At 45.1% G+C, this 27,435-nt stretch overlaps 1 protein-coding gene across 6 annotated transcripts in view; it reads left to right on the forward strand.

The window, feature by feature from the left end:
* The window catches only part of NCOA7 (nuclear receptor coactivator 7), a 934,107-nt gene that overhangs the window by 885,303 nt on the left and 21,369 nt on the right, over positions 1-27,435 (forward strand). For 5 of the 6 annotated variants that reach the window (XM_069234813.1, XM_069234809.1, XM_069234810.1 and 2 more), the window contains 2 exons: positions 16,334-16,459; positions 21,389-21,541. In XM_069234813.1, the coding sequence (XP_069090914.1) occupies positions 16,334-16,459; positions 21,389-21,541 (279 nt within the window). Of the gene's footprint in view, positions 1-12,265; positions 12,435-16,333; positions 16,460-21,388; positions 21,542-27,435 lie in introns of those variants that run through there. The other variant, XM_069234815.1, reaches the window with a different exon arrangement.

Below are 27,435 nucleotides of genomic sequence, written 5' to 3' on the forward strand. Positions count from 1 at the left end.
CTCACCAGGCGCCCGGTATGGCGCCTAAATGCTTGGCTCTTGCAAGATGAAGATTGTGTCCTCGAGATTAGAGATCGTCTCACGCAGTATTTTGAACTGAATGTGGGAACAGTCCAGTCGTCAGGCACGCTATCGGCTGCCTACAAGGCTACCTTGAGAGGGCAGGCTAAGTGCCTCTTGCGAGCACGTGAGCGCATTCGTGAGTCACGTGTGTCCGAGTTAGAAGCGGTAGCATTAAAACTGGAACGCCAGCAAGCAGTCTTATCCGAAATCTCCACATTGAGGCAGCTCACCAGGGTCCGAGAGGAAATTAAACACCTAACACTTGAGTCAGCGAAGCATATGTGGAGGGCATCGTCCGCCCGAATTTATGGCTGGGGGGACAAAAATGGGAAGCTCTTACACTGGTTGGCCACTCGACCCTTAGCTAACAGAATCATTCCCGAAATTAGAGATAACACAGGTACCCTTCACAAGACACCCATCGAGATTGCACAGAGTTTTGCTTCCTATTATGCATGCCTATATGCAGAACACCCCCGGCCTACGGTTGAAAAAGCTTCCCCCCTCTTGAACGACATAACACTCGCCAGAGTGTCTCAGGCGACTAGGGACAGGCTGGACGAAGCACTTGACCTAGCGGAAGTAACGAGTGCGATTGCCAGTCTGGCTTCAAGCAAGACACCAGGTCCGGATGGGTTTCCTGCGGAACTGTACAAGAAATGTAGTGACATTCTGGCCCCACACTTACTTGAGATGTATAGAGAAGCCGAGCAGAAAGGTCACTTCCCCTCAGGGATTGACCTTGCTACAATAGTAGTAATCCCGAAGACCCAGCCCCCATCGCCAAATTGCTCGGCTTATCGGCCTATCTCCCTCCTCAACACTGAGATCAAGGTGCTAGCCTTGATCCTTGCCAATAGATTAAAAGAGGCAATGCCCGTCTTGGTGCACCCTGACCAATGCGGCTTCATGCCTACGCGGAGCACCAGGCACTGTATTAGGCGTCTACATTTAGCCTTAGCACACCGTAAAATCCTGTCACACACCCCTCTAGCGCTGCTCCTACTTGATTTCGAGAAGGCCTTTGATACAGTGGATTGGTCCTATCTTGAACAAGTACTTATAAAAAACGGCCTTGGACCCAAGTTCCGAGGTCTTGTGGGACTGCTCTACTCTAATCCGACGGCTCAGGTCCAAGTAAACGGAGTGGTCTCAGGGGTGTTCCCGATCGGGCGTGGTACCCGACAAGGATGTCCACTATCCCCCTTACTCTTTGCATTAATAATAGAACCCCTGGCGAAGTTATTTCGAGAGGATCCTCTGATGGAAGGCTGGTCTTGGCCAGTGTGTCCAGAAGACCGTGTGGCACTTTATGCGGACGATGTCCTATTATACATAGCCAATCCGGCCAGGAGCGGTCCCCGTATCATGCAAATTCTGGATGTCTTCTCGGAGGCATCAGGTCTCGCCCTAAACCCCCAAAAATCCCTGTTGGTTCCGCTCCATCAATCTAGAGATTGTATGGACTGACAACAAAGTATTCCAGTGCGAAGAAATAGCTTTAAATACCTGGGGGTGCATGTCGCAATGCTCCCTGAATTAGCATGGGAGCTCAATGTCACACCTTTAACCAGAAGAATCAAAGACGATCTTCAACGTTGGAAGGACCTTCCTCTTAATTTGCTGGGAAGAATTGCACTCTATAAGATGATGGCCCTTCCCAGACTTCTCTACCTCCTTCAAAACTATCCTAACCCTATCCCCATGAAATGGTTTAGAGACATGGACTCGCTAGCACGCCAATTTCTATGGAGTGGTACCCGTCCCCGGCTAGCGCTTAAAACCTGTCAGAGAGATGTTAATGAAGGGGGCTTGGGAATGTCTAATGTCCATTACTACCACCTGGCGACGCAACTACTAGTGATCAACGACTGGTTGGGGGGGGGTTGGACAGATCCGGCGTACCGTCTGGAACTCCAGACATTGACCTACCCCAAGATCTTTGACGCCTTATATGGTGGTAAGATCACTCGTGAGACCCCTGGGGTGACAGGGGTGGTGCTGCAGGGATGGCGGACGGCTCAAAAGATCTCGGGATGGTGGGGACGCCTTACTCAGCAGACCCCACTGTGGCAGGGGACCTGCTTGGGCGAAGTTGTGGGTCTTGAGGGATTCCAGAAATGGGATATTATAGGCATCTCTACTCTGGGTGATGTATGGGAGGGCACGAGCATGCGTTCCTTTGAAGATCTCCAAGAAATCTTTGCACTAAATAAGACACAGTTTCACAAGTATCTCCAAGTACGACATGCCCTTCTGACGCAGGTCCAGCCAGGGAATAGCATACCCGTAAGCAGTCCTATGGAGAGGAGGGCTCTGATGGGGAATCTGGGCAGGGGAGGTGTCTCCCAGGTGTATCGCACATTAATCTCTACTACGGCCTGCTCCCTGGAGGAACTTCGTCGGAAATGGGAGGGATGGGTGGGCCCTCTTGAAGAGGAGGACTGGACTGAAGCTTTGGCAGCTCCCCACTCCCTGACTATGACGACACGTCTCCGACTAGTACAGACATATTATCTTCATACTGCTTACCTTGCACCCTCCAGATTGCACAGAGCAGGACTCCGGCCTACGGCTGATTGTCCCCGTTGTATGAGCCCTAAAGCTGATTTTTTCCATATGGTGTGGTCATGCTCGGTTATCAGTACATATTGGAAGATGATCTCGCGTGAGGTCTCGTTGATTCTGCAAGTAGACGTGGCGCTGACACCATTGACATCCCTATTAGGGGTTATGGGAGAATCGGGACTACGTAGAGCAGAACGTACCTGGCTGGGGGTGGCATGCCTAGTGGCCAAAAGAGACATCGTGGCGGACTGGAAAGCCACTATGGCTCCGGCCCTGACCAAATGGAGGAGGGGACTGGACTGGTGTGCCCAATGTGAAAAGCTCGTATATGAGGCTAGAGGGTGTCCGAGTAAGTATAACAAGATCTGGGGGAAGTGGGACGGAATGACATTTTAACCCCCTGGGATGCGGACCGACACAGTGGAAAGAAGAACCCTCACACACTCCTCCAACTCCTTTGGAGGGAAATGAGACACATACGTGGCACGTTGGTATTGACATGTACCGTCTATCTACTCAAGGTGCTGTCTGGGGCTTTGGAGCTGACCACTGTTTGGTGCCCATTGGCGCCTTGTTACTTTATTTTTAGTATATAATTGTATTGTTTGTTTTGTATTACTTTATTTTATTGCAAAATCAATAAAAATTCGTTATAAAAAAAAAAAGAATTAAAATCAATATGAAAATTCTCAATTACGGTGTTGGGAAATGTCCAAACACCGTCTTACCGCCTGGAAACAGTGATCACCAATGAGAGATGAGTGCAGAAGACTGGAAAATCCAAATAGGCCGCCGGGACAGGAGCTCAGGAAGAAGCTGCTGCTCTGCACCGGGACCTCTGAATAGTGAGCACTGGAAGTTGGGCTGACTCTCTTTTATAGAGTCCTGGCCCAGCCTAGAACCACGCCCAGGCATGTTGCAGGGAAAGCCTCTAGAAGGTCCTGGAACGGGACCACACCCTAACACACTCTGAATGTCTGCAGCAATACATTGCAAATGTACAGTATTTATAAGCACCTTAAAAATGAATCTTTTGGAAGGAATTCTGCAATGCAAAAGGTTCAACAATAACAAATCATCACAATGCATAAATTACATTATCTTGCGAGTGTTGGGTTTTTGCATTCTAGATGCCCGTAGAGCGCGCACTGTCCTGGTGTTGACACTTTCTGCATATCTATATTCCTCAGGCCTGACTCCACATACATCCATTACAGGAGTGCTTAGAGGCACAGCAGTCTGAAATGGAGGGTCATCTAGTGTTGGTTTGGGGCTGCACACATCTCTCTCTGCAGTGGTGGATCATAGACAATTTGTTACATGGGCGGCTTTCCTTGACCCAGTTCTACAAGAAACCATCACAACAGGCACCTCACTCAAAGGTTGGGAAGCTCATCTCAAACGTCTTACTCTTCAGGCTCATTGGTTCTCTACTCAGCAACTTCTTCACATCAATCACTTGGAGCTGCTGGCAGTCCACCTTGCTCTCTGCGCTTCTCACCCGATCATTCAGAACAAGACAATCTTGATATGCACAGACAATGCAACTGTCAGGTTCTATCTACAGAAATAAGGGGGCACACATTCACCACAGCTATCCAGTGTAACCCAGAGGATCGAGGTGGGCAATACACCACAGAATACACCTACTCATACAACATGTACCTGCTCAGCAGGACGCATCAACAAGAATACAAATGGGAATTCACCCCCGGTCCTGCTCCCATACTTTCAGCACTGGGGACTCTCATAAATAGATCTGTTGGCCACCACAGAAAGCTCAAAATGCCGAAGCTTTGCCACCAAATTACCACACCCACAGTCCATGGGCAACACACTATGGATGAGTTGGTCAGAGATATTTTCCTATGCCTTTCCGCCTCTTCCCCCTCCTACCATTGGTGGTGATGAGACTGAGACAGATATCACTCAGGCTTATTCTAGTAGAACCAGCCTAGCCATGGCAGCCATTGTGTTCCATGCTGCTAGAACTCTCTATAGTCCCACACAAGAAGCTCCCCAACAAACCGGACCTTCTCACAGAAAACCACAGCACTTTTCTGGCATCCCAACCCTCAGGAACTCAACCTTGCAATCTGGCTCCTGAGGGCTTAGAATTTGTTTACCTCAACCTACCTGAAAAGTGTATGTCTATTCTTAGAGGCCCACAGACCCACCACCAAGGCCTGTTGCACATCCAAATGGAAATGTTCTGTACACTTCTGCCTCCCAAAACACATTAATCCCCTCCAGTGCAGGATATTATTTGTTGTCTTCTGCAAATGCAGATATCAGACCTAGTCTATACCTCAATAAGTTTACACTTGACTGCCATAGCTTCCCACCTACAGAACAGCCAATATGTTTGCTTGTTCGGCATACCTGTCATTAAATCATTCATGGAAGACCTTAAAAGCGTTATTCCACTCAGGACACTCCTTACTCCGGTTTTGAACTTAAACATTGCCTTCACCAGGCTCATGGGTCCTTCTGTTGAACCCCTACAATTCCTGTATTGGAAAGTGGCTTTCCTTGTGGCTGTTACTTCCTTAAGGCGAGTCAGTGAAATACACATTCTTAATTTAGAGGAGCCCTTTTTACAGGTACCTCAAGAAAACATGGTCCTCAGAACCAATCCAAAATTCCTTCCTAATGGGATCTCTAGTTTCCACCTTTATCAGATGATTGGGCTGCCTGTCTTTTTTCCGTAACCAGACCCTGTGGCAGAGCAAGCTATGCATACTCTGTCAAAAGACCATTCATGTACTATATTTATAGGGCAAAACCATTCGTAAGACCCAACAACTGTGTGTGTCATACGCCAAGCCTCACCAGGGATGTGCTTTTTCCAAAGCAGGCGTAGCACATTGGTTAGTCAAATGCATACAAATGTGTTATGCCAAAGCTAAAAGAATCCTTCCTGCTCCTCCTATACCTCATTCTGCTGAAAATAAAAGGGGCTTCCATGGCTTTCTTGGGTAACATACTAGCTGATATCTGCGAATTAGCTGTCTGGTCTATGACGCATAAATATTACTATGTGGACGTTCTGGCCAGACAGCAAGCAAGAGTTGGCCAGGCTGTCCTAGGTATGCCTTTCCAGGCTTCTGCAACATCCTCTGGCTAAGACACGGCTTTTAGGATGACTGCCTTAGAGTCGATGCACAGCATGTGCCTACAGCTGCACATGCCACAAATAGAAAATTTTACCCTGCAAACATCTGTTTGTGGTATGTAGTGCTTGAATTGAAATGCGCCCATCCTCCTCCCCAGTTGCCTGAGATTCTATTCCTTTATTATCATTCTTATTTTATTTCCTTTGTATGGTTGTCTTTTTGTATTCTCTGTGTTTAACATTCAGTGCCATCCTCCTTGCGGTAAAAAACAATTTAAAAATGGAGCCAATGCACATGCGAATACCATTAATAGGTGGAGTCCCTAGGCCTCATGATCCGCAAAGGCTTCCTTAGAAGAAAAACAAGTTGTACACATCCTTGCCAAACATTCGTTGTCGGAAGTATTCACAGCATGTGAATCTACAGCACTGCATACCACGAACAGATGGTTAGAGGGTAGGTAACATGTTACATAAGAAAAATGCCGCTCCTGCTGCTTTCATTTGCTACCTTTCCTCTGCTTTCTCTGAGTCCTGCTGTTACTATATGTAACTCCTGCTTTTGTATGCTTTGACTTGCCAGCTGTATCTGTCCCAGATTAACAATGCTGGTGTTCTCATTCCTACTGCTGCCATCTCCTCAAGCTTGGATACAGCAAATAAATACCATAACAAATCGGTGAAGAACTATACAGAGCCTTCAAGACTGCAAAAGTGTTTCGGCCCCGGAGGAGACATTTTCCATATCCGGATTAGTTCAGGTGTCACAATAATTAGGTGCTCAAGCTTTGTTGCACCACACACCTATGAGGGTGATGGTGCCTTTAATAAAGTGGAAATCCAAACACCATACTCCCTCCAGTGAAGGTTCCTTGCACTTGTCCATTCTTTTGACTGGCAGAGAGTATTTACTGTGTTTTAGAATTTGTGTGCACTCCGTCGGAAAGCAGTGTGTGTGCGCCTCAGCCTTGGGAGAGCAGGGTGTGTGCTCACTCTTGTAGCAGTCAGGGTGGATGCCTGGGTCCTGGAAGCAAAGGGTATGTTCCTGGGTGCTCTGAGAGCATTGCATGTGCTTTGTGCTTTGGTCCGTTCAGACAACTGGGAGAAAGATGTTGGTAAAACCCCCAGGAAAACATAAACAACTAATATTACTAATATGTCCATTCAGGCAACTAATGGCATTGAACCATAACTGACTTGGGTCAGGTATCTGTGGGAAGGATTCATTCTTAGAAAATTCCAGCTGGGGGCCTCACTGGTGTATTTTGTAAGCACTTTAAACAACACCTAGCCCCCCCCCCATCTGCTTGCCATGTGTACAGAATACCTTGAAACCGGGGTGCTCCCCCCGATGCTGCGTGAAGCGGTGATCACCATGATTCTTAAGCCTGGTAAGGACTCGCACCAATGTGGCTCTTACCGCCCCTTGTCGCTACTTCATTTCGACAATAAGATACTCACCAATGTCCTTGCATGCTATCTTTCCCTCCTGATGGACCATACTATTTCTCCACTCCAGTCAGTGTTTGTCCCCCACTGCTCCACATCCCTGAAACTGTGGACCGTTTTCTCTGTCCCCAATAGAATTTCCCCTGATGCTCCAGCTGCCATTGCCTTATTGGATGCAGAGAAGTCCTCTGATTCTCTTGAGTGGCACTTTCTGCAAGCCACGCTTCTTAAGTTAGGCATTCCACGCGGCTTCATTTAATTGATCACACTCTTATACACTCAACCAGTGGCCTGGACCTGGGCCAGTGGCTCACTAACGCCTAATTTCACCATCACAGGAGGAACCAGGAAGAGATGTCCTGTATCCGCTCTGCTTTTTATCATAGCAGTGGATCCCCTGGTGCGCACCACCAAGAAAAACATTTGCACCACGGACTGTAGTTTAAGCCTGGGCCCTTTTTTCATTCCTTATATGCAGACAGTATCTTGCTATTCATGCGACATCCAGCAGACAATCTACCCCCAACTCTCCACAAGATAGTGCTTTTTGGAGACTTCTCTAGTCTCCACATCAACTGGACCAAATCTGAGCTGTTCCCCCTTATGGACGCCACTGTGCCTTTCCACTGTGCGTTCCCTCTGATCTTGTGTGATGGCCGTGTCAGGTATCTGGGTATATTTTTGCACTGCGACAGGAAGCAAATCATAAGACTCAACTATGGCCCAATTATCGACAAACTGACAAATAAAGTGGAATGGTGGATTCGCCTTCTGATCTCAATGGCCGGCTGTATTGCCTTAAATAAAATGGTGGTTTTCCCCAGTTTTCTACACCTTTTTCTTAGTTTACCCATCCCGCTCACTAACTCTTTCTTTGCCACACTATGGATCCTGCCTTTGAAACTTATTTGGGCTGGCCAGCATCCACGTATTAGTTGGGACAACCTTGAACCCCCGTGTAAGCAGGGCAGATTCTGTGTACCACACTCATTTATATTACTTAGCGGCACAATGCCACTTCACCCATAATTGGTACCATGCCGATGCACGACTCCCCTATTCCAAACCTGAAATTGACCAAGCCTCCCTGACTCCAGTGGCCCCACTCCTCCCTGTGGGACTTCGTCTGGATCCCACGGACATTCAAACTCTATCCACTACCAGTTGGGCTTGGTGGAAGCTTCTATGGTTGCTAAGGGGCAGGCTACTCTAGAAGTCATCGCTGCTACTGGCAGATAACCCCTGGCGCCCTATTAACTGGGAAAAAATTGGTCCAGCGCACACTGGCACAACACTCTTCACACACATTTGGAGACCTTTTCCTAGATGGCCATATCATCTCACAATCTAAACATGTCGGTTTTTGGAATTGCTCCCAGATAATACCCATTAGCTCCAGGTGAGCCCCCCCCCCGTCCTTAGTGATTACTGACAACACCGGGAGACACCTAGTCTCCAAGCTGTATCATGCATGTGTGGCCCTGTCGGCCCCTTTTTATGGCAAAATTAGGGGCATCTGGGAGGCCAACTCGGGATGCCCACTAGCTGACAAGATATGGTCCACCTGCTGTGCTCAAACACCTCATTTCACCCAAGCACTGCCACAAACTCATACACCACAAATTTTTTACACCCTACACTATGGCACCGCTTAACCCCACAAAATTCTCCAATTGCCATCTCACCAGGGCGGAGTTTGCGCACATGTCATGGACGTGTAGTCATATTGAACCCTTCTGGTGCACCATAGTCTCCCACCTAGACCAGATGATAAACATGACCTTACTTCAACACTGCTAGCTTTACTGGGCTATGCACAAGATATACCAAAAAGTCTTTGGCTTCACTACTATCGCACTGCTTTGGACCAAATGCGAAATTGCCCTCTACTAGGGAATTAGACATCCACCAATGGCTAGAACTTGGCTTGACAGCTTGGTTGCGATAACACAAGTGAACTGTACTCTTCCCTGCAGCCCCCAACCTCTAGGCCTAAAAACCTATGGCAACCCCTGCAGAACTTCTTGTTGGCAGTGAAGGGTGCTGACCTGGACTCTTGAGAAGTAATGTTGTATTAGCGTGGCTTGCATGTATCTTGCACACCCCTGATTATATCTGATTGACATCACTTCCTCCCCGACCACCTCAGGCCGTTTACCACTATTCTCATCACCCACATATGGCACGATTTATTGTCTTTAAAGTTCTGTTTAATGTTGAGAGAACTCTACTCTGCACTGCTGTGTTCTACGTGCATCAATATCCCCCCACATGTAAGGGCTACTGTCTGTCTTCTCACTATACCTTGTAAAAATGATAAATTACGTTTAAAAAAATCTGGCTCGGGAGTATTAGAAGCTTGCGGTGTTTCCCTCATCGACAGTGATGCTCCATGTGTTTTTACTTGCCCCTGCGATAACTCTTGTGTACAGACGTTTGCTCACTTTGTATTATTTTGTAAACACTGTCTTTTCAGAATAAATTTGTAATACTTGTTCTTAAATCTTATGGTTTCTATCAATATAAACTTGCTTTATACTTTTTTATGTATGTTACCAAACCAGATTGTCTAAACTCCTTAACTCCTTGAGGTGTTTTTTAACGCTATGCATTAACACAATCAATTTAATTTTGAAACTTTTTTAAATGTGTTTGTGTTGCCGACAATGAAGTATACCTATGCTGATTACCTTTGTGTACGTCATCAAATATTTTTGTATTTTGTAAAACAGCTTGATGCTATTAATTCTTTCTGATTTCTGGTTGCACTGTTTTATTTTTTTATGTTTTAGATGTTATGTGCTTTTATACTTGTATTCCTAGCAAATCGATGAAGCTTTTTGATAAGTGACTAATATCTTGTGTAGTTTTGAAAAATTGTGATTGCTAGAAATTATTGGTTTTATCACTAAATGTTAACAATTTGCACCGTCTCACTTAGCTTTACTTTTACATTCTCAAGCTTTGTTATACTTATGTCCCCGGATAATGATGCTTTATGTTTGAAATATTTCGCAGAAGTTTTTAGGTATCCTTTGTTGAGTAAGAGACTATTTAGATTGTTTTACAACTCAGTGTAGGAAGTACGTGCTACCGCTTATTGCCTGAAGACAGGCCTCCTACCCAGTTAGATGGAGGACTCTAACCATACCCCCCCCCCCACACACACACACACACACATCATATACCTAGAAAACGGAGTCTGCCCTGCCGTACCTCTCGCTGCAAGATGGAGAACAGTAACTATGATCTTTCTGACAGTCTTCCAAGTGTGATTCTTATATGATCCCTGTCTCCATAAGAAAGCTTATGCCAACTTTATGCCACCGAAGTCCTCATTCATCAATGGGACAGGCACATAATATTTGACATGGCATGCTTGCAGAGGCATTGCTGGGCAGGAGGGTAAAGATGCAGGCTACTCCAGCCCTCTTAACTAACCAACCCAAACTGACTAGCCAGGTATGAGAAGAAATAGAGATCTGGCTCGTGCTGTTCTATGGAGGAATCCAACAAAGTCCACTCTGCACGTCCCAGATAGTCACATACCTTGAGCCCCAAATACCTGTAATGACAAAAGGACGATTATTACTGAGAGTTCCTTGCCAAATGTTCCTACCTGACATCTTATAATGGCAGTTATATAAAGGATGGCTGTAACAGTCTATACGGGCATATATCGGGTTCCCTGAATGTTTTTTGTACACCTGTTACCTCCCGCGGATCGCAAGACCTCATCGCACGACCTGGTGCCGCAGTCAGCAAAGGAACAGGGAAGATAACAACTACAACATTAAAGGAGACCTGCAGTGTTAGTAACTGCCAGAATACCTCTAACTATAAAAATGCTAATCTATCTGACACTTTCTTATCAATCAATCCGTCCCATAACACCCAATCAGACAGCGCTTTAGTGGGCATCACGCCCAGCATGGAAACACTTCCCCCATAGGCTCAAACCATACACCCACATGATGAAGCATGCTATCAGTGTGGAGAAGTGCTTCAGATCCCCACATAGGGCAATCAAGCACTGTACAAATGCTTTAATACAATATTAGTGCACAGGTGCACGGGCAGTAAGCGCTTTAAATATAATGCATTCAACTTCGCTCTAAGTGGCATAGGCCGCACCTGTTTAGAAGGGTTCTTATCAGGCTTGTTAAACCATACGCCTTTTACAGGCCCTAATCTTTTTCATTCTACTTAAAGCACAATTTGAGGAAAAGTGTTTATTGTTGAGGCTCGTGTGCTTTGTGTATTGGTGAAGCTTGCACCACCTCTGCCCGAGCTGTGGCTGCTAGATGAATGTGAGGGAAGCATTTTAAACTGCTGCTTTCAGTGCTATGACACTGAATTTTTAGGCAGCGTTTGGTTTACGCACCCCTGAACATAAAGTTTACCCATCGGTCTTTGGTTTTAGACGTATTTTTTTGTTTTTAGCTTAAGTGGACATAGCCATAAAAAAATGTTGTACGTAGACCTCTGACCTAGAGAAATGTACTTTTAGTGAGGGATGGGAAAGTAGTGGACGCGGCCCTGTGTAGTGCTTTACGGCCCTTGATGAGGCGTTGAAACGCTTTACGGCGAGAAGCACTCAAAACTATTACTCAAGATTAGTGGTTAGTCCAGGGGTCATTGTTTGTTCTATGGGATGGTCTTGTGCTCGCAAGGAAACCATTTCATGCAATTGCTCTGCCTTTTTTGTGGTACTTGTGTTGATGGGAGCGTGCCCTAAAAATCACAGGAAGAGTATGCTGAACTCTGAAAGCTGTCGGGAACGAATTCTGTATTAGTGGCTTTCCCCGGCCCTTGCGTTGCTTCCCAATCATAGAATATACTAATTCACGAATGAGCGCAGAAGAGTGGCAGAAGGGTTAAAGATCCGTTGAGCCGTAAGCTTGTAGCAAAGGGGAACTTGAACGGAGGAGGCGTGCCCGAAATAAATTCAAGAGTTTATTGGCAAACCGAATATGGTCTTTATCCTGTGTGAAAGTTAATCCCCTTTGCCAGGAAATGGAAACTTATTTGTGTAGTGGCAGCATTGGCCCGTTCATGCTGCTGCAGTCCTAGAACGTGCTTTCAGAAAGTGAGGACGCTGCGCGCACGGTGTACAGCAGTCAACCAAGAACGGAGTGAGGAAAGCAACGCTTCCTTTGCAGCCATGCGGAGCCGGGCGATGCCTCTCAACCTTAGAATTATCTACTGTGCAGGGGCGGGCCAGGAACCGTTCGTGCAGGTATGCTTACCACGTGTGTGCTTTGCTTCACGCGTTTCCCGTAGTATGGCCAAAGTTTACCTTAAGGCATGTTTCTTTCAGCCTGCGCGCAGTTGCGTTTCTACTGGCAACACGAACCGTGACCGGCAGCGCGTGGCAGGTGTTCGCGCAGGTTTCTGCTCTGCAGATAGCTCAGCATGGTTGAGACGCATCAGCCACGTGTGTGGATACTAAAGACAGGGCGGGCGTGACTCGCTTTTGATAATATCAGTTCGCTTTAGTTTTTTCTGAAATGCCAACCATTATGTAGTCATTTCTAAATATAGTGCTTAACGTTGGTGGCTGAGGGTGACATTAAACAGGCTGCTTTTTGTCCTGTTAGTGTTATGTCTGGCGTCTCTCTGTGTATACTCCTCTAAGAAGTACTTTTGTTTTTATATCAAATGCTGTGCGATTTAAGGAAGCGGAATCCTCAGAGACCCGGTGTATAATGGGTTGGCAAAGGCTGGTGTAGGAGTTTGCATCCTAAGGATGTGTGAAACATTCACTCATCTTTGCCAGATTGACTTAGAACGGCTCACGTTTTCATTCTCGGCTACATCATTAAATGGTTCACGGAAGAGGCCGTGACTAGCACTGCAAAGCACTTGGCTCAGTAATGCATTGTTGCGTTTCAAGATTGCTTCTTTGCGCCTTGATTTCTGAAGTCGTTCGCTTTCTCTAGTTGTCTCTGAGGTTCGTATGACCTTCTCCCTCTTTTGGGGTAAGTACTGTACACATGCAACCTGGAGTGCGAACCAAACAAACGTATAATTTAAATAGATTTGATACAACCTGGCTTGACAAACCGATTTAAGGAGGGGCTCTGCACCTCAATGGCCAAACTTAAAGAATTAACAAAACAAAGAGGTCATAGCCCCCACAGACTTTGGTCCTCGGGTACAGTGCTTCATGGAAAAATATGTGATGTCCAGCACGGCTTTAGAGAGACATATTCTGTCTGCCACTGTTTACTCTTCAATTTCCAGGTAAAAGTTTGGACATAGGAGGATGAATATTGTGCCCTTTGTCACCCCACTCCAAAATCTGGGGGTGAGGAGAGATATATTCCATGATTCCTACACTTGCGTTTTAGGTTTTATAGGTAGTTGTGAAAAAGTAGTGTTTATAAAACAAGACAAAAGTGCTACAAGATCACTGCATTGCCATTTAAATGCAGTTCATATTTTTTCAGCACAGCCACCCTTTAGCTTGTTGTTTTTATATTTTAATCAGCTGCTTTATTCTGAGAAGACAGTTGTTTGAGCTGCACATTTTATGAGCCCTTTGTACACAATTCACTTTGTGTCCTGTTCTCTACATGATATTCTAACTCATATTGCCACTCTAGTAGCTCAGGAGTCGGACCCCAAAATCTAGACACAGTAATACATCAGGCTTCATGATTAATTATATAAACACCACAAAGGCCTAAAGGGGCAAAAGGTATTCCAGTCATGGCCGTCCTGGGGCGCCCATCATTCTATTGACAGCTTTGCTGATCCTAGCACTGACTTTTTAGCTACCTGAGAGGATTGCAATCGAGACAACAGGCAGACCCTTGCCAGCCTCTTCAGGTATGGTGTTGGGGTCCCTTCCTTAGATCGGGGCATGCCCTCTTTAGGCTTAGGTTGTAGGTAGGAATCTTTAAGCTTTTAGGATCATACAAAGATGGTGGGGTTGTTTATCTTCACATTGATAGTAATGACGATAACTGTATTATCTGTTATCTGCCTAATTATCACAGTCAATGCTTTTTATAATAGGATGCAATTGCTTCAATAAATGCATTGAAATCCATTTTGCATCTCTTGTTCTGCTTTTGCATGTGAGAGTCTCTGAGTAACTGAGTAAAATGGGTATGATCTGTTCACCACGCCTTCCCTGAGGAGTCCGTGTGCCGGGTTTAGGTTGCCACAACTCACCTTTCCATTCTAGGTTTGTGTGAGGCACTGCAAGCTGGTCAGGAGTCTGGGCAACAGCTTCACGACTGTGTGGGACTGATTCAGTCACCCACACTCAGTGATGCTGCTACCCTAAAACACGCAGTCTTGTTACCAACATAGGCACCACACAACACTAAAAAAGGAGGTACTTCAAGGTGCATTACTTGAAATTGTCTGTGCCTACAGGAACACAGTGCCTCGCTTCATCAGGGCCACAATGACTGAGGGGAGAACTCATCCCACTTAACCATGAAAGTGGCCAACTGTCCACCAGATTGCTGTGGGAAACGGGGGGTTAGGAGGAGAGAGGGTGTGACATCCCTGCTCATTACATAGCCAGATAAGTCCTGTTCATGTTTCTCATTTTTTACCCTCCTATCACATAAACAGTGTCTTGCTTTTGAAATAATGTAACTATTTATTTTGAACTGTTAATATTTTGCTTAGACCGCACAGCTCCTGATTTGTTGTCTATCATAGTTGCAGTCACTGTGCAAGAAACCGTCCTGCCGCTATGATAAATCTAGGGTGCTCTGCATATTAAAAACACAGCATGCTCGTAGGCAGTGCTTGGACCTTGATAACCGCTTCATATAAAGTTTTACGAAGCTTTGGAACTCTGCAAACGTATTTCCATCCTAACCTTACTTGTACCAAGACATCTGAGCATGTTAGAAAATGCTGCTGTGCCTCATTTTGTGGGATGTTTTATGGCTCTGTAATGTGGAAACACCCGTGTTAAGGGCACGGTTTATGTAATGCTCATATGTACCTTAAAAGACTATGTTGAATGTAATGTATATATAGCCGAAAGGAGATGCACTTCACATTAGCATGATGTTGACATAGTCCTTTCTGAGGTATGTAATATCTAGGTTATAAAGTCCAACGTACTAACATGAGTGGCAAAGTCATGCAGCCTATAACTAACTCTTTTAAACATCTCAAATGTCTCTGCTGTTAAAATTATTTGGTAATTATCGAATTCCTCTTTTTTCCTAATGAAAATGTGATTCTCTGCTAAGAAACCCCAACTTGACATGCCTGTTTAGTTACCCATCTGGAAGCACAGATGAATGTATTTTTACCCTACCTGGTCCTGCGTGTCACCAGGGAACCAGGATTTTTATAACTATCTACAAATCTTTTTGTACCAACAAGGATGGATATATATATATATATATCTCATGATAAAAAAAGAAGTGAAAAATAAACCCTTAACGGCTGAAAAAAACATACAAAGTACAATGTTAAGTTCCACATTTGGTAGCTGAGTTGTGATGTTCCTGTGTAACCGGTGTGAAAGTATGCCAACAAATCGGTTTTCAGAGGGTAGCAAAACCTTAAGGCGTGAATGTCCAGTGTATAACTGTATGGCACAATGATACGTCCATAAAAAAGTTGATTTTTCTGCAACCGGCCATGTCTAAAGAGGATAGATACAGTGCTACTTAATATTTAATCTTCCCTATTCAAAGTGGCAACATTTGACCTGAAGCAGGTCTCCACACACAGCTGCTTAGGGGCGACATTCTTTTTTACTACTTTATTACTTAGTTACAATATTCTGGTTATAATTTATATATTTCTTTTACAGTGCATAAATCAGTAGAGACAGCCACGTGATAAATGGTGCAATAACATGAAATAGTTTAATGTATGCTGGCTTTTCGAGGTCGAAAGGCATACACATCCCAAGTTCTTGTCTTTGCCTTTCCTGGTTTAATAAATCAGGCATTTTCTGGCGCATGTGAAGCTCTGAATTACTACAATACATTCCTTTCTTGTGCAAATATGTCTTTTTGATCAGGGATTGGAGGGTTGGATTAGTAACAGTACCTTGCTCTGCACTTTTAAGATGCCCATGAGAAGATAATTTTAACAGGGATGAATAGTACTAACTGCTCAATCTTTCATTTTTTGTGTGTGCCCTAGATCATCACAGTTGAAGAGGCAAAGCGGCGGAAAAGTGTATGCAGCTTGGATGAAGAGGACACAGAAGAATTCTTGCCTGACCTGAGGCATAACAGTGCACTCCTAGAAGATGTTCACGTTGAAAAGGTGAGTTTGAAGTACACATTGTAGGGCTTTTTGCATTGAAGCTGATAAAGTATTGGAAACTAAACCCCTTTTCAAGTAATTGATAAAATAGGTTGCAGCGTAAATATGCCTACTGCATTAGGATCTGAGTGGCGTATGGAGATATCATTTTTTGTACAGGTGTGGGTGGGGGTCATTCTTTCTGAGGTTGATAAATTCTTACCAGCGCAATAAAAAAGAAAAGTTGTTCGTGGGAAATTGAGTTATAAAAGGAAAATTAATATTGGGTATCAGCTGTTCTCATGGAACACCTTCTGAACATGACTATGGCTGTGCTTCATTGCAGCTCAACACTAGTTTAGAAAAATAGGAAATATTTATCTAAACAAAACAAGACGAAAACAGCAAAAATCCACCATACACAAGTCAAGTTATTAATCAAAATACAAAAAGAGTCTTTAAGTAGTTTTAAACACACACTAACGCAGTCAGTGTGAAAAAAGTACCTTGGGTGCATCAAAAATAACCCCGCACGGGCGAGTGCACGTCAAAAAGGACTTGCGATGCGTTGATTCTACTCACGAGTAGAGAGGAGAAGTGTGGCACAATGGTTAGAGCGGCAGACCCTGAAGCAGAGATCTGGCTCAAGACCAGGGTTCAAGTCCCGCTTCGGCAGGTCTTGGGCTCAATTCCCTTGGACCAGATAATTCTCGCCTCGGTGCCTAATCTAACTAATGGGTCCCACTCTGCAACTCTGGCCAATAGCTTGCTTAATCTCCACAACGGCCCCAACAGCGCTTGGATGCCTGGCTTCACCCTGGGGGTGCCCAGGAGTGGGCACCTCACAGGGAAAAGCCAGGAGGGGTTCCATAGCGGTATGAGTACAGCGCCTTGAGACCCTAACGGGTGAGTAGTGTGCTATACAAGTGCAAAGTTTACAGTTTACGAGCGGGACCGTGCGTCGTTTCTCCTTTCGCCGGGTCAGGGCGCGTCGTTTCTTCTCTCCGCAGGAGAGCGATGCGTTGATCTGGTCAGCACTCTCTGGTCCAGGCAGGCCTTGTGTTGTTTTTCCACGCACAGTGGTACTCAAGTCGGAAACCCAGCAGCAAGATGATCCGAAAACCCCGCAGCGCAGGTTGTGATCTCCCAGCCTCCGTCAGCGATGCTGCACGTCGTTTCTCCTGCTCCGTGCGTCGATTCTTCGGTCGCGTTTGCTGCGAGCGTCGTTTCTCAGCTGAGGAGCCAGCAGTGCGTCGTTTCTTCAGCCGCAGATCGGAGTTGCGTCGATTATTTCCCCAAACGGCATTCTGTGCGTGGATTTCCTTGTCTTTAGGCTGCCAGGTTCTCCTTTCAGGGTCTCAGGAACTGGATGGGCACCACAGGGCAGAGTAGGAGTCTCTCCAGAGACTCCAGGTGCTAGCAGAGAGAAGTCTTTGCCGTCCCTGAGACTTCAAACTACAGGAGGCAAGCTCTAAATCAAGCCTTTGGAGATTTCTTCTCAAGATGGAAGGCACACAAAGTCCAGTCTTTGCCCTCTTATTCTAGCAGAAGCAGCAACTGCAGGATAGCTCCACAAAGCACAGTCACAGGCAGGGCAGCTCTTCTTTCTCAGCTCTTCAGCTCTTCTCCAGACAGAGGTTCCTCTTGTTTCCAGAAGGGTTTCTAAAATCTGTGGTTTTGGGGTTTTGGGTGCCCTTCTTATACCCAATTTCTCCTTTGAAGTAGGCCTACTTCAAATTAAAGTCTCTTTTGAATGTGAAATCCTGCCTTGCCCAGGCCAGGCCCCAGACACTCACCAGGGGGTTGGAGACTGCATTTTGTGAGGGCAGGCACAGCCCTTTCAGGTGAGTGACCACTCCTCCCCTCCCTCCTAGCACAGATGGCTCATCAGGATATGCAGGCTACACCTCAGCTCCCTTTGTGTCACTGTCTAGTGTGAGGTGCAACCAGCCCAACTGTCAAACTGACCCAGACAGGGAATCCACAAACTGTCAGTCACAGAAATGGTATAAGCAAGAAAATGCCCACTTTCTAAAAGTGGCATTTTCAAACACACAATCTCAAAATCAACTTTACTAAAAGATGTATTTTTAAATTGTGAGTTCAGAGACCCCAAACTCCATATGTCCATCCACTCTCAAAGGGGGATCTACACTTTAATCAGATTTAAAGGTAGCTCCCCCATGTTAACCTATGAGAGGGACAGGCCTTCCAACAGTGAAAAACAAATTAAGCAGTATTTCACTGTCAGGACATATAAAACGCATTACTATATGTCCTACCTTAACCATACACTGTACCCTGCCCTTGGGGCTACGTAGGGCCTCCCCAAGTGGTGTCTGACATGTAAGAAAAGGGAAGGGTTAGGCCTGGCAAGTGGGTGGCAAGTGGGTACACTTGCCAAGTCGAAAACTGCACACACAGACACTGCAGTGGCAGGTCTGAGACATGATTACAGAGCTACTTACGTGGGTGGCACAATCAGTGCTGCAGGTCCGCTAATAGCATTTGATTTACAGGCCCTGTCACCTCTAGTGCACTTCACTAGGGACTTACTAGTAAAGCAAATATGCCAGTTATGGATAAGCCAATTACATACACATTTTGTAAAGGAGCACTTGCACTTAAGCACTGGTTAGCAGTGGTAAAGTACCCAGAGTAACAAACACAGTAAAATCAGAGTTCAGCAGACATCAACAACCTGGGGAACAGAGGCAAAAAGTTAAGGAAGACCACACCAAGGATGAAAAGTCTTACAGGTTAGAGCTGGCCAGAGTAGTTTCTTGTGATACCTTAAGGGGAATGCAGCCCCATGAAATTTTTAAATATTAGAGCAAGACATTTTAATGTGGGTTATTGGACTTCAAATCTAGAGATACGTTTTCTCCTTTTAGAAGGACCCACTTCATGAAAATCTGCAATTATCCAGCAGAAGTAGTCAGTGAAAACTCCCAATCTGCACTTTATCATTTCCTAGGGTGTCATGGAAGGGTTAACAGCATATTCTGCATTTCTGTTATGGGAGTAGGAGGTCACACTTATCAAATTATTCCTGCATCCACAATCTCGGCAATGCACTAGATTCCATCAGTAGCAGCAACAGCTGTAACACCAGAGATTGGCATTAAGCTTCCTTGAGCTACTGCAAACCCCACAACAGAAAGGTCAAGGTTGGAGGCTGCCCTTTATCTGTGCTGGCTTGTCACCTTCAGAAATGTCTCTTTCAGATGCTTACAGACTTTAAAGTCCAATTTTCCATGTAAGACTTGCTTTTTTGCTTTAGAACACCCTTCCTCCTACCTAGATATCACTAGTTCCTTCTCAGATTTTGAATGGTTACAAATACTGAGGAACAAAACGCAGCCCAATGAGTTTTGCTTAATCGCTTAGTACCAGAGGATACAGACTAAGGTCTGCTTAAGCTGGGATATTTAATTGGCTTTGTACACTTTCAGCAAGACGGCTACACAAGACGACTGTCATCCAAGGTCCCGTCCTTCAATGGATTTGCACATTTCTCACTGGAAGCACCCAAAGAGTCATCATGCCACATTATTCTTCAGAAGCCTTAGAACTCACTTGCAAAGTCCGGCCAGACTTTTTGGTCAGCCTGCCCTTCTTCAACATCTACATGACTCTGGAGGCAGATAACATCTAACCACACAACAACATACTCACGCCTAAGACATGCAACTGATTCGATCCCTCCTGGACAAAACACTCAGTACAGGGAACAATTTAAACACATGCATGACCGACGGATCTACCTTGAGGAACTCCAACTGCCTCAAGCTGAACACAGACAAAGCCGAAATGGTGACCTTCGGAAAGGGTGCCTCGCCATGGGTTTTGTCCTGGTGGTTTACAGACCTTGGACCTACACCTACTCCCAGCCTATAAGCAAGAAACCTCAAGATCATTCTCTACAGCAAGCTGGACTTGTCAACACCGTCACCACAGCCTGCTTCAACACCCTGAGTTTGTTGAGAAAGATCTACATGTAGCTACCAATCAGCATCAGGAAGAACATCATCTAACCCCTCATCACCAGCAGACTGGACTACAGGAAGTCCCTGTATGCAGAACTCACCAGTCATCTTACCAACAGACTACAGACGGTCCAAACAACAGCTGAAAGACTCATCCCCAACCTCCCACGCTGATCTTGCATCACACCTCACCTGAGGGAATTCCATTGGCTCTTAATATTCAAGCACACTCAGTTCAAGCTTCTCACCCACACATATACAGCACTATACTACACAAAACAAGCCCAGCCTACCTGAATAGTCGCATAGCTTTCCACCAACACCTCTGGTACCTCCCGTCAGCAAACTCACTGCTTCACGTCCCACGCATGTACAGAAACAAGCCAGGAGGTCATTCTTTCTCATACATACACTTTAAGTGTGAAATGACCTCCTACACCACATGAGACTCAACTGTCTTCTTGAGTTTTGCAAGATGCTGAAAAACGAACTCTTCGAGGAAGTCCCCTCAGAGCTAGCCTCACATAGCTGCATAACAGCCAGGATACCCTCATGGGTGATAGGACACTTTTATAGCAACACATTCTATACACTCTTAGTAAGGCATTTACGGCTGTGGTATCATTGATATTACAGGTAACGCTAGTTGAAACCAACTGAATGTGCTTCAGCATCGCTTGGTGCAAGTATGAATTATCCGATGCACAAATGTGTGTTTTATTAGCCAAATGAACAGAGATGGGCTTAAACAATATTGCTTTCGAAGTACCACAGAGTCCTTTGAGAGAGCAACAGTTATCATCTGCTTGAATTACCATTATAAGCAGCTTTTTTTCTGCTGGGGTAGTACAGCAGTTGTGACCACCATACTTTTACATGAAATCAAGCCTTGCTTCCTGTTCTTGCTTGTAACTTTCTTTTCATATACCTTAGTGATTCATTTATTTGTTGACTCTTTTAGCTTGCACAACGCCTTCCAGCACGAGTTCAGGGGTATCCCTGGCGATTGGTTTACAGTACACTGGAGCATGGCACCAGCCTGAAAACTCTTTATAGGAAGACAGCGTCTATTGACAGCCCGGTCCTTTTGGTCATCAAAGATATGGATAATCAGGTACTTTAACATCTTTCATCAAACTTAACAGAAAATGTGTCATTCATATGTGCATATAAATAAATAGGGAATATTTCAGTTGATACTGCTCAGTGATTTATGTGGAGCTTTGGCAAAGTCTTAAACAACAGTTATACATATACTTTGAGAACACAGGGTAAAGACAAAATAATGCCTCTTGGAATCGGTGAAACTAAAATGAATGGCCCTTAATATTTAAAAGCTTTTGCATGCATTCTTAAGTCAGCATCTTTATTTGTTATTTGTGAGTCTATCTTCCACAGAGAAACAATAAGTATGTAGCCAGTTTTAGGATTATTTATGAATGTCTCCACACTTACAGTAGTAGTATGATTTCCAACCCTATCTCCTTGGTATTTTGGTACTCTGCTTTCTTTGATTCTTTCCATATAATTGACCTTGGATTTCAGCACTTTTACTGGGGGCCTCACAGGAAGTAAGGTGGGAGAGGTTTTTTCCCCTCTTGTATGTTCAAGTACATTATTGTTAATTTCACATATAATTTCTGGCAACACAGGGGTAGGGATTTGATGACTCGATACATTTTACGTCATTTAGCTGTACCTGCATAGTTCTCTTTTTTGATGGAAAGCAAATGCTCCGTACATTATTTATGTACATATCATAATGTTCAGGTGGCCACAAACTACCAGAGTAATCCCACCTCATGCAAAGCATGAGCATGTCAGATAACTACAATGCTATAACAGATATGGTTCAATTGCTTCCCTGATGTAAAGACACTTGCAATATAGAGATTTAAACTAATGGGAGGATTTCACAGACTAATTACAAATGTTGATGCAAAAAATTTAAGTACTGCATGTACGTGGTGTTTGTTGTGGTCGGTGTACGTAGAGTTGAGACATGCTAGAACTAAAGTGCCTAGTAGTGTGCTAGAGTGAGTGCATACTTTTTTAAATGTGCCTTTAAAGGTCCAAGTGTAGGTCATTGGTGATTGCGGAATAGCAGTGGCAGGGGGGAGTCAACAGAAGATGCTGTTGACCATGAGAACAGGAAGTAATTGAATATAATACCCCTTGGTGACCAAGTAGTTTGAGTTTATGTAATAACCTGTGCCTAGAGTTTCAGGTTTCTGCTGCATTCCATAGACATTTGCAAATTACTGGGCACGTTGAAAAACAACTGCATGATGAAATACAATTAACTTAAGTGTAAGATTGATATATATGTGTGTATGTGTTTATATTGGTGTGTGTGTATATGTATGTGTGTGTGTATATATATATATATATATATATATATAATGTTCGATGGCATGTGTAGCTGCAGATACACATGCTATGCACAGGGCCTGCCATCTAGTGTTGGGCTCGGAGTGTTACAAGTTGTTTTTCTTCGAAGAAGTCTTTTCGAGTCACAGGACCGAGTGAGTCCTCCCTTTCGGCTCCATTGCGCATGGGCGTCGACTCCATCTTAGATTGTTTTCTTTCCGTCATCGGGTTCGGACGTGTTCCTCTTCGCTCTGTATTTCGAATCGGGAAAGTTAGAAAAGAATCGAAAATTCGTCGGTATTGTTCTCGTTTGGTACCGGCTTAGTTTTAGCGTATCAGTACCGACATCAAGACCGCTTCAGCAGCCCTTCAGGGCTTCCGCTCTTCATCAAGGCCTGGTCGGCCCAACCACACCCGTCGTCCAAGACTAATGGACCGGACCCCCTTCCGTTTCTGTCCTAAGTGTCACGCCAAGTATCCTTGTACAGACCAGCACCAAGTCTGTAACTTGTGTTTGTCACCCGAACACAGAGAGGATACTTGTGAAGCTTGCCGAGCATTTCAATCCAAGAAGACCTTAAGGGATCGACGCGTAAGACTACAAATGGCGTTGAAGCCGAAACAACATCTCGACGTCGAAGAGGAGGAAGAAAGAATCTCCATCCAAGAAATGGACTCAGATGAATCCGACGGTGATCGACCCTCGACGGTGCAGCAAACAGTGAGTACACCTGCCCCGTCCCACACCCAGGGTCACACCAAAAATCTCAAGGCCACGGGAACGCCACCGCCAGCAGGCCATGGCTCAACCTGCAGAAAAGAAGGTGACCAAATACCTTCGGCACCGAAAAAGGCCAAAGATTTGCAGACGAAAAAAGTCGGCATCAAGTCGGGCAAGCCTCGAAAAAGCTCATCGGTACCGAAAAAGACAATATCTTTGGGAATTTCGGTACCGAAAAAAACGGCTTCGGAGCCAAAACGCTCTTCCTACACTGAAGAGCAAGGTCTTTTGATGCAGCTCAAAGAAAAGCACAGATTTGAGCAAGATCTGGATTTAGAAGAACATGACCAGAGACAACAAAGTTTAGAAATCCAGAAGGACACAGGGAAGATACAGACCATCCCTCCACTCAAATCAAAAAGATAACTACCTTTTCAAGAGACTGAGTTGCAACCCAAAGCCTAAGTGGTTAGAGACAAGTCACCACCACATTTCTCACCATAACTATCACCACTGCAATCACCACACTTGTCACCAGTGGGTACACCGATGGCGCAGTCACTCACACATACTGGGATGACTCAAGATGATGCCGATCCCTGGGATTTATACAACCCACCTATCTCGGACAACAGCCCAGAGTGTTAACCGACCAAGCCTTCACCACCAGAAGACAGTACAGCATATACGCAAGTACTAGCCAGGGCAGCTACGTTCCACAACGTAACAATGCACTCTGAACCGGTGGAGGATGACTTCCTGTTCAACACTCTGGCATCCACTCACGCATCCTACCAAAGCCTGCCAATGCTACCGGGCATGCTCAAACATGCTCAGCAGGTCTTCCAAGAGCCTGTAAAAGGGAGGGCCATCACGCCAAGGGTCAAAAAGAAATATAAACCGCCCCCGTCAGACCCAGTGTTTATAACTCAACAGCTCCCTCCGGACTCCGTGGTTGTGGGGGCTGCAAGAAAAAGGGCGAATTTGCAATCATCAGGGGATGCCCTGCCACCTGATAAAGAGAGTCGAATGTTTGACGCAGCAGGGAAAAGGGTGGCATCACAAGCAGCCAATCAATGGCGAATTGCAAACTTGCAAGCCCTACTTGCACGCTACGACAGGGCACACTGGGACGAAATGCAAGACATCCAGCATTTGCCCAAGGAACACCAAAAATGTGCCCAACAAGTAGTTGAAGAGGGACAGGCCATATCGAACAATCAAATACGGTCTGCCCTAGACTCTGCAGATACAGCAGCACGGACTGTCAACACAGCCGTAACGATTCGAAGGCATGCATGGCTGCGAAGTTCTGGATTTAAACCAGAAATACAACAAGCGGTACTAAACATGCCGTTTAATCAACATCAGTTGTTTGGGCCGGAGGTGGATACCGCAATCGAGAAGATGAAAAAAGACACGGACACGACCAAAGCCATGGGCGCGCTCTACTCCCCAAAATACAGAGGCACATTTAGGAAACCACAGTTTGGGGGGGGGGGGGTTTCTACAACAGACATCTGAACCATCCGCCTCCCAAACAAAACTCAACTACCAGTCGCAATACCAAAGAGGGACGGGTTTTGTGGTTCCTACAGAGGACAATTCCCAAGAGGAAGAGGGAAATTCCAGCCCGGCAAACCAAGCCCTAGCAAACAGTGACTTCAATGTCACACTACCCCAACACTTGTCACCAGTGGGGGGGAGGCTAACCAAATACTACCAAAATTGGACACACATTACTACAGACACGTGGGTCCTGTCAGTTATCCAACATGGTTATTGCATAGGATTCACAACATTCCCTCCAGATGTTCCACCAAAACCGCACAGATTGGCTCCACAACACTTAGACCTATTACATATAGAGGTCCAAGCACTGCTACAAAAACAAGCCATAGAGCTAGTACCCTATCAACAGAAAGGAACAGGCATTTTTCTCCCTGTATTTCCGTAGTCCAAAAATGGACAAACCATTAAGGCCTATCTTAGAACTCAGAACACTGAATCTCTTCAATCAGATCATTTCCACATGGTAACACTTCAGGGCGTAGTTCCCTTACTAAAAAAAAAGGGGAATACATGACAACACTGGATCTCTTTGATGCGTATTTTCACATACCCATACATCCATCTCACAGGAAATACCTCAGGTTTGTAATACAAGGCAAACATTATCAATTCAACGTGCTACCGTTCGGAATAACAACAGCCCCCAGAGTATTTACAAAATGCCTAGCCGTAGTAGCAGCTTATATAAGGAGACAGCACATGCACGTATTCCCATATTTAGACGATTGGCTAATAAAAGCCAACACTCAGCAACAATGTCAATTTCAAACGCAATACGTCAGATACTCTACACAAACTAGGGTTTTCTATAAATTACCAAAAATCACATCTACAACCATCCCAAATACAACAGTACTTGGGAGCAACACTCCACACACAAAAAGCAATTGCCACTCCAAGTCCACAAAGAGTTCAGTCGTTCAAAAATGTAAAATCAAGCATCCAACCAAACCAACAATACATGGTAAGGTTTGTGATGAAACTACTAGGCATGATGTCCTCATGCATAGCTATTGTCCCAAACGCAAGACTACACATGCGGCCCTTACAGCAGTGCCTAGCAAAACAATGGATGCAGGCACAGGGTAAACTCCAAGATCTAGTGTTGATAGACCGCCAAACACACTCTTCGCTTCAATGGTGGAACCCTGTAAATTTAAACAAACGGCGGCCTTTTCAAGACCCAGTGCCTCATATCATTATCACAACAGACGCTTCCATGATTGGGTGGGGAGCACACCTCAACAATCACAGCATACAAGGTCAATGGGACAATCAACAAAAACTACTTCACATAAATCACTTGGAACTGCTAGCGGTATTTCTAGCATTCAAAGCGTTTCAGCCACTTCTAGCCCGCAAACACATTCTTGTCAAGACAGACAATATGACAACAATGTATTATCTAAACAAACAGGGGGTGGGGGGGGAGGGGCACTCGTCGCAGCTGTGTCTCTTAGCACAAAACATTTGGCATTGGGCAATTCACAACAACATTCACCTGATAGCACAATACATACCAGGCATTCAAAATCAGCTGGCCGACAATCTCAGTCGAGATCAACAGCAAACTCACGAATGGGAAATACATCCCCAGTTACTACAAGATCACTTCTACCGCTAGGGGACACCAAACATAGACCTATTTGCAACAAAAGAAAACGCAAAATGCCAAAACTTCGCGACCAGGTACCCACACCCTCAGTCCAAGAGCAATGCTCTATGGATCAGCTGGTCAGGGACATTTTCTTTCGCTTTTCCCCCTCTCCCGCTCATTCCTTATCTGGTCAACAAACTGAGTCAAAACAAACTCAAACTAATACTTATAGCACCAACATGGCTCGCCAACCGTGGTACACCACACTGTTGGACCTATCTGTAGTACCCCACATCGAACTACCAAACAGACCAGATCTGTTAACACAACACAAACAACAGATCAGACACCAGAGTCCAGCATCGCTCAACCTAGCAATCTGGCTCCTGAAGTCTTAGAATTTGGATATCTAAACCTTTCTAAAGAATGTATGGAGGTCATTAAACAAGCAAGAAGACCCACAACCAGACATTGTTACGCTAACAAATGGAAAAGATTTGTTTGTTACTGCCAGGCTAATCAGATTACGCCACTAGACGCCTCCACACAAGACATTGTAACTTACTTACTACACTTACAAAAGTCCAATCTAGCCTTCTCTTCCATTAAAATAAATCTCACTGCAATATCTGCTTATCTGCAGATTAAACATACCAAACCGCTTTTTAGAATCCTAGTTATTAAAGCCTTTATGGAAGAACTAAAAAGAATCATACCCCCAAGGACACCACCAGTGCCTTCGTGGAAT

This window comes from Pleurodeles waltl, chromosome 5, assembly GCF_031143425.1.
Source record: "Pleurodeles waltl isolate 20211129_DDA chromosome 5, aPleWal1.hap1.20221129, whole genome shotgun sequence".
Classification (NCBI taxonomy): Eukaryota; Metazoa; Chordata; class Amphibia; order Caudata; family Salamandridae; genus Pleurodeles; species Pleurodeles waltl.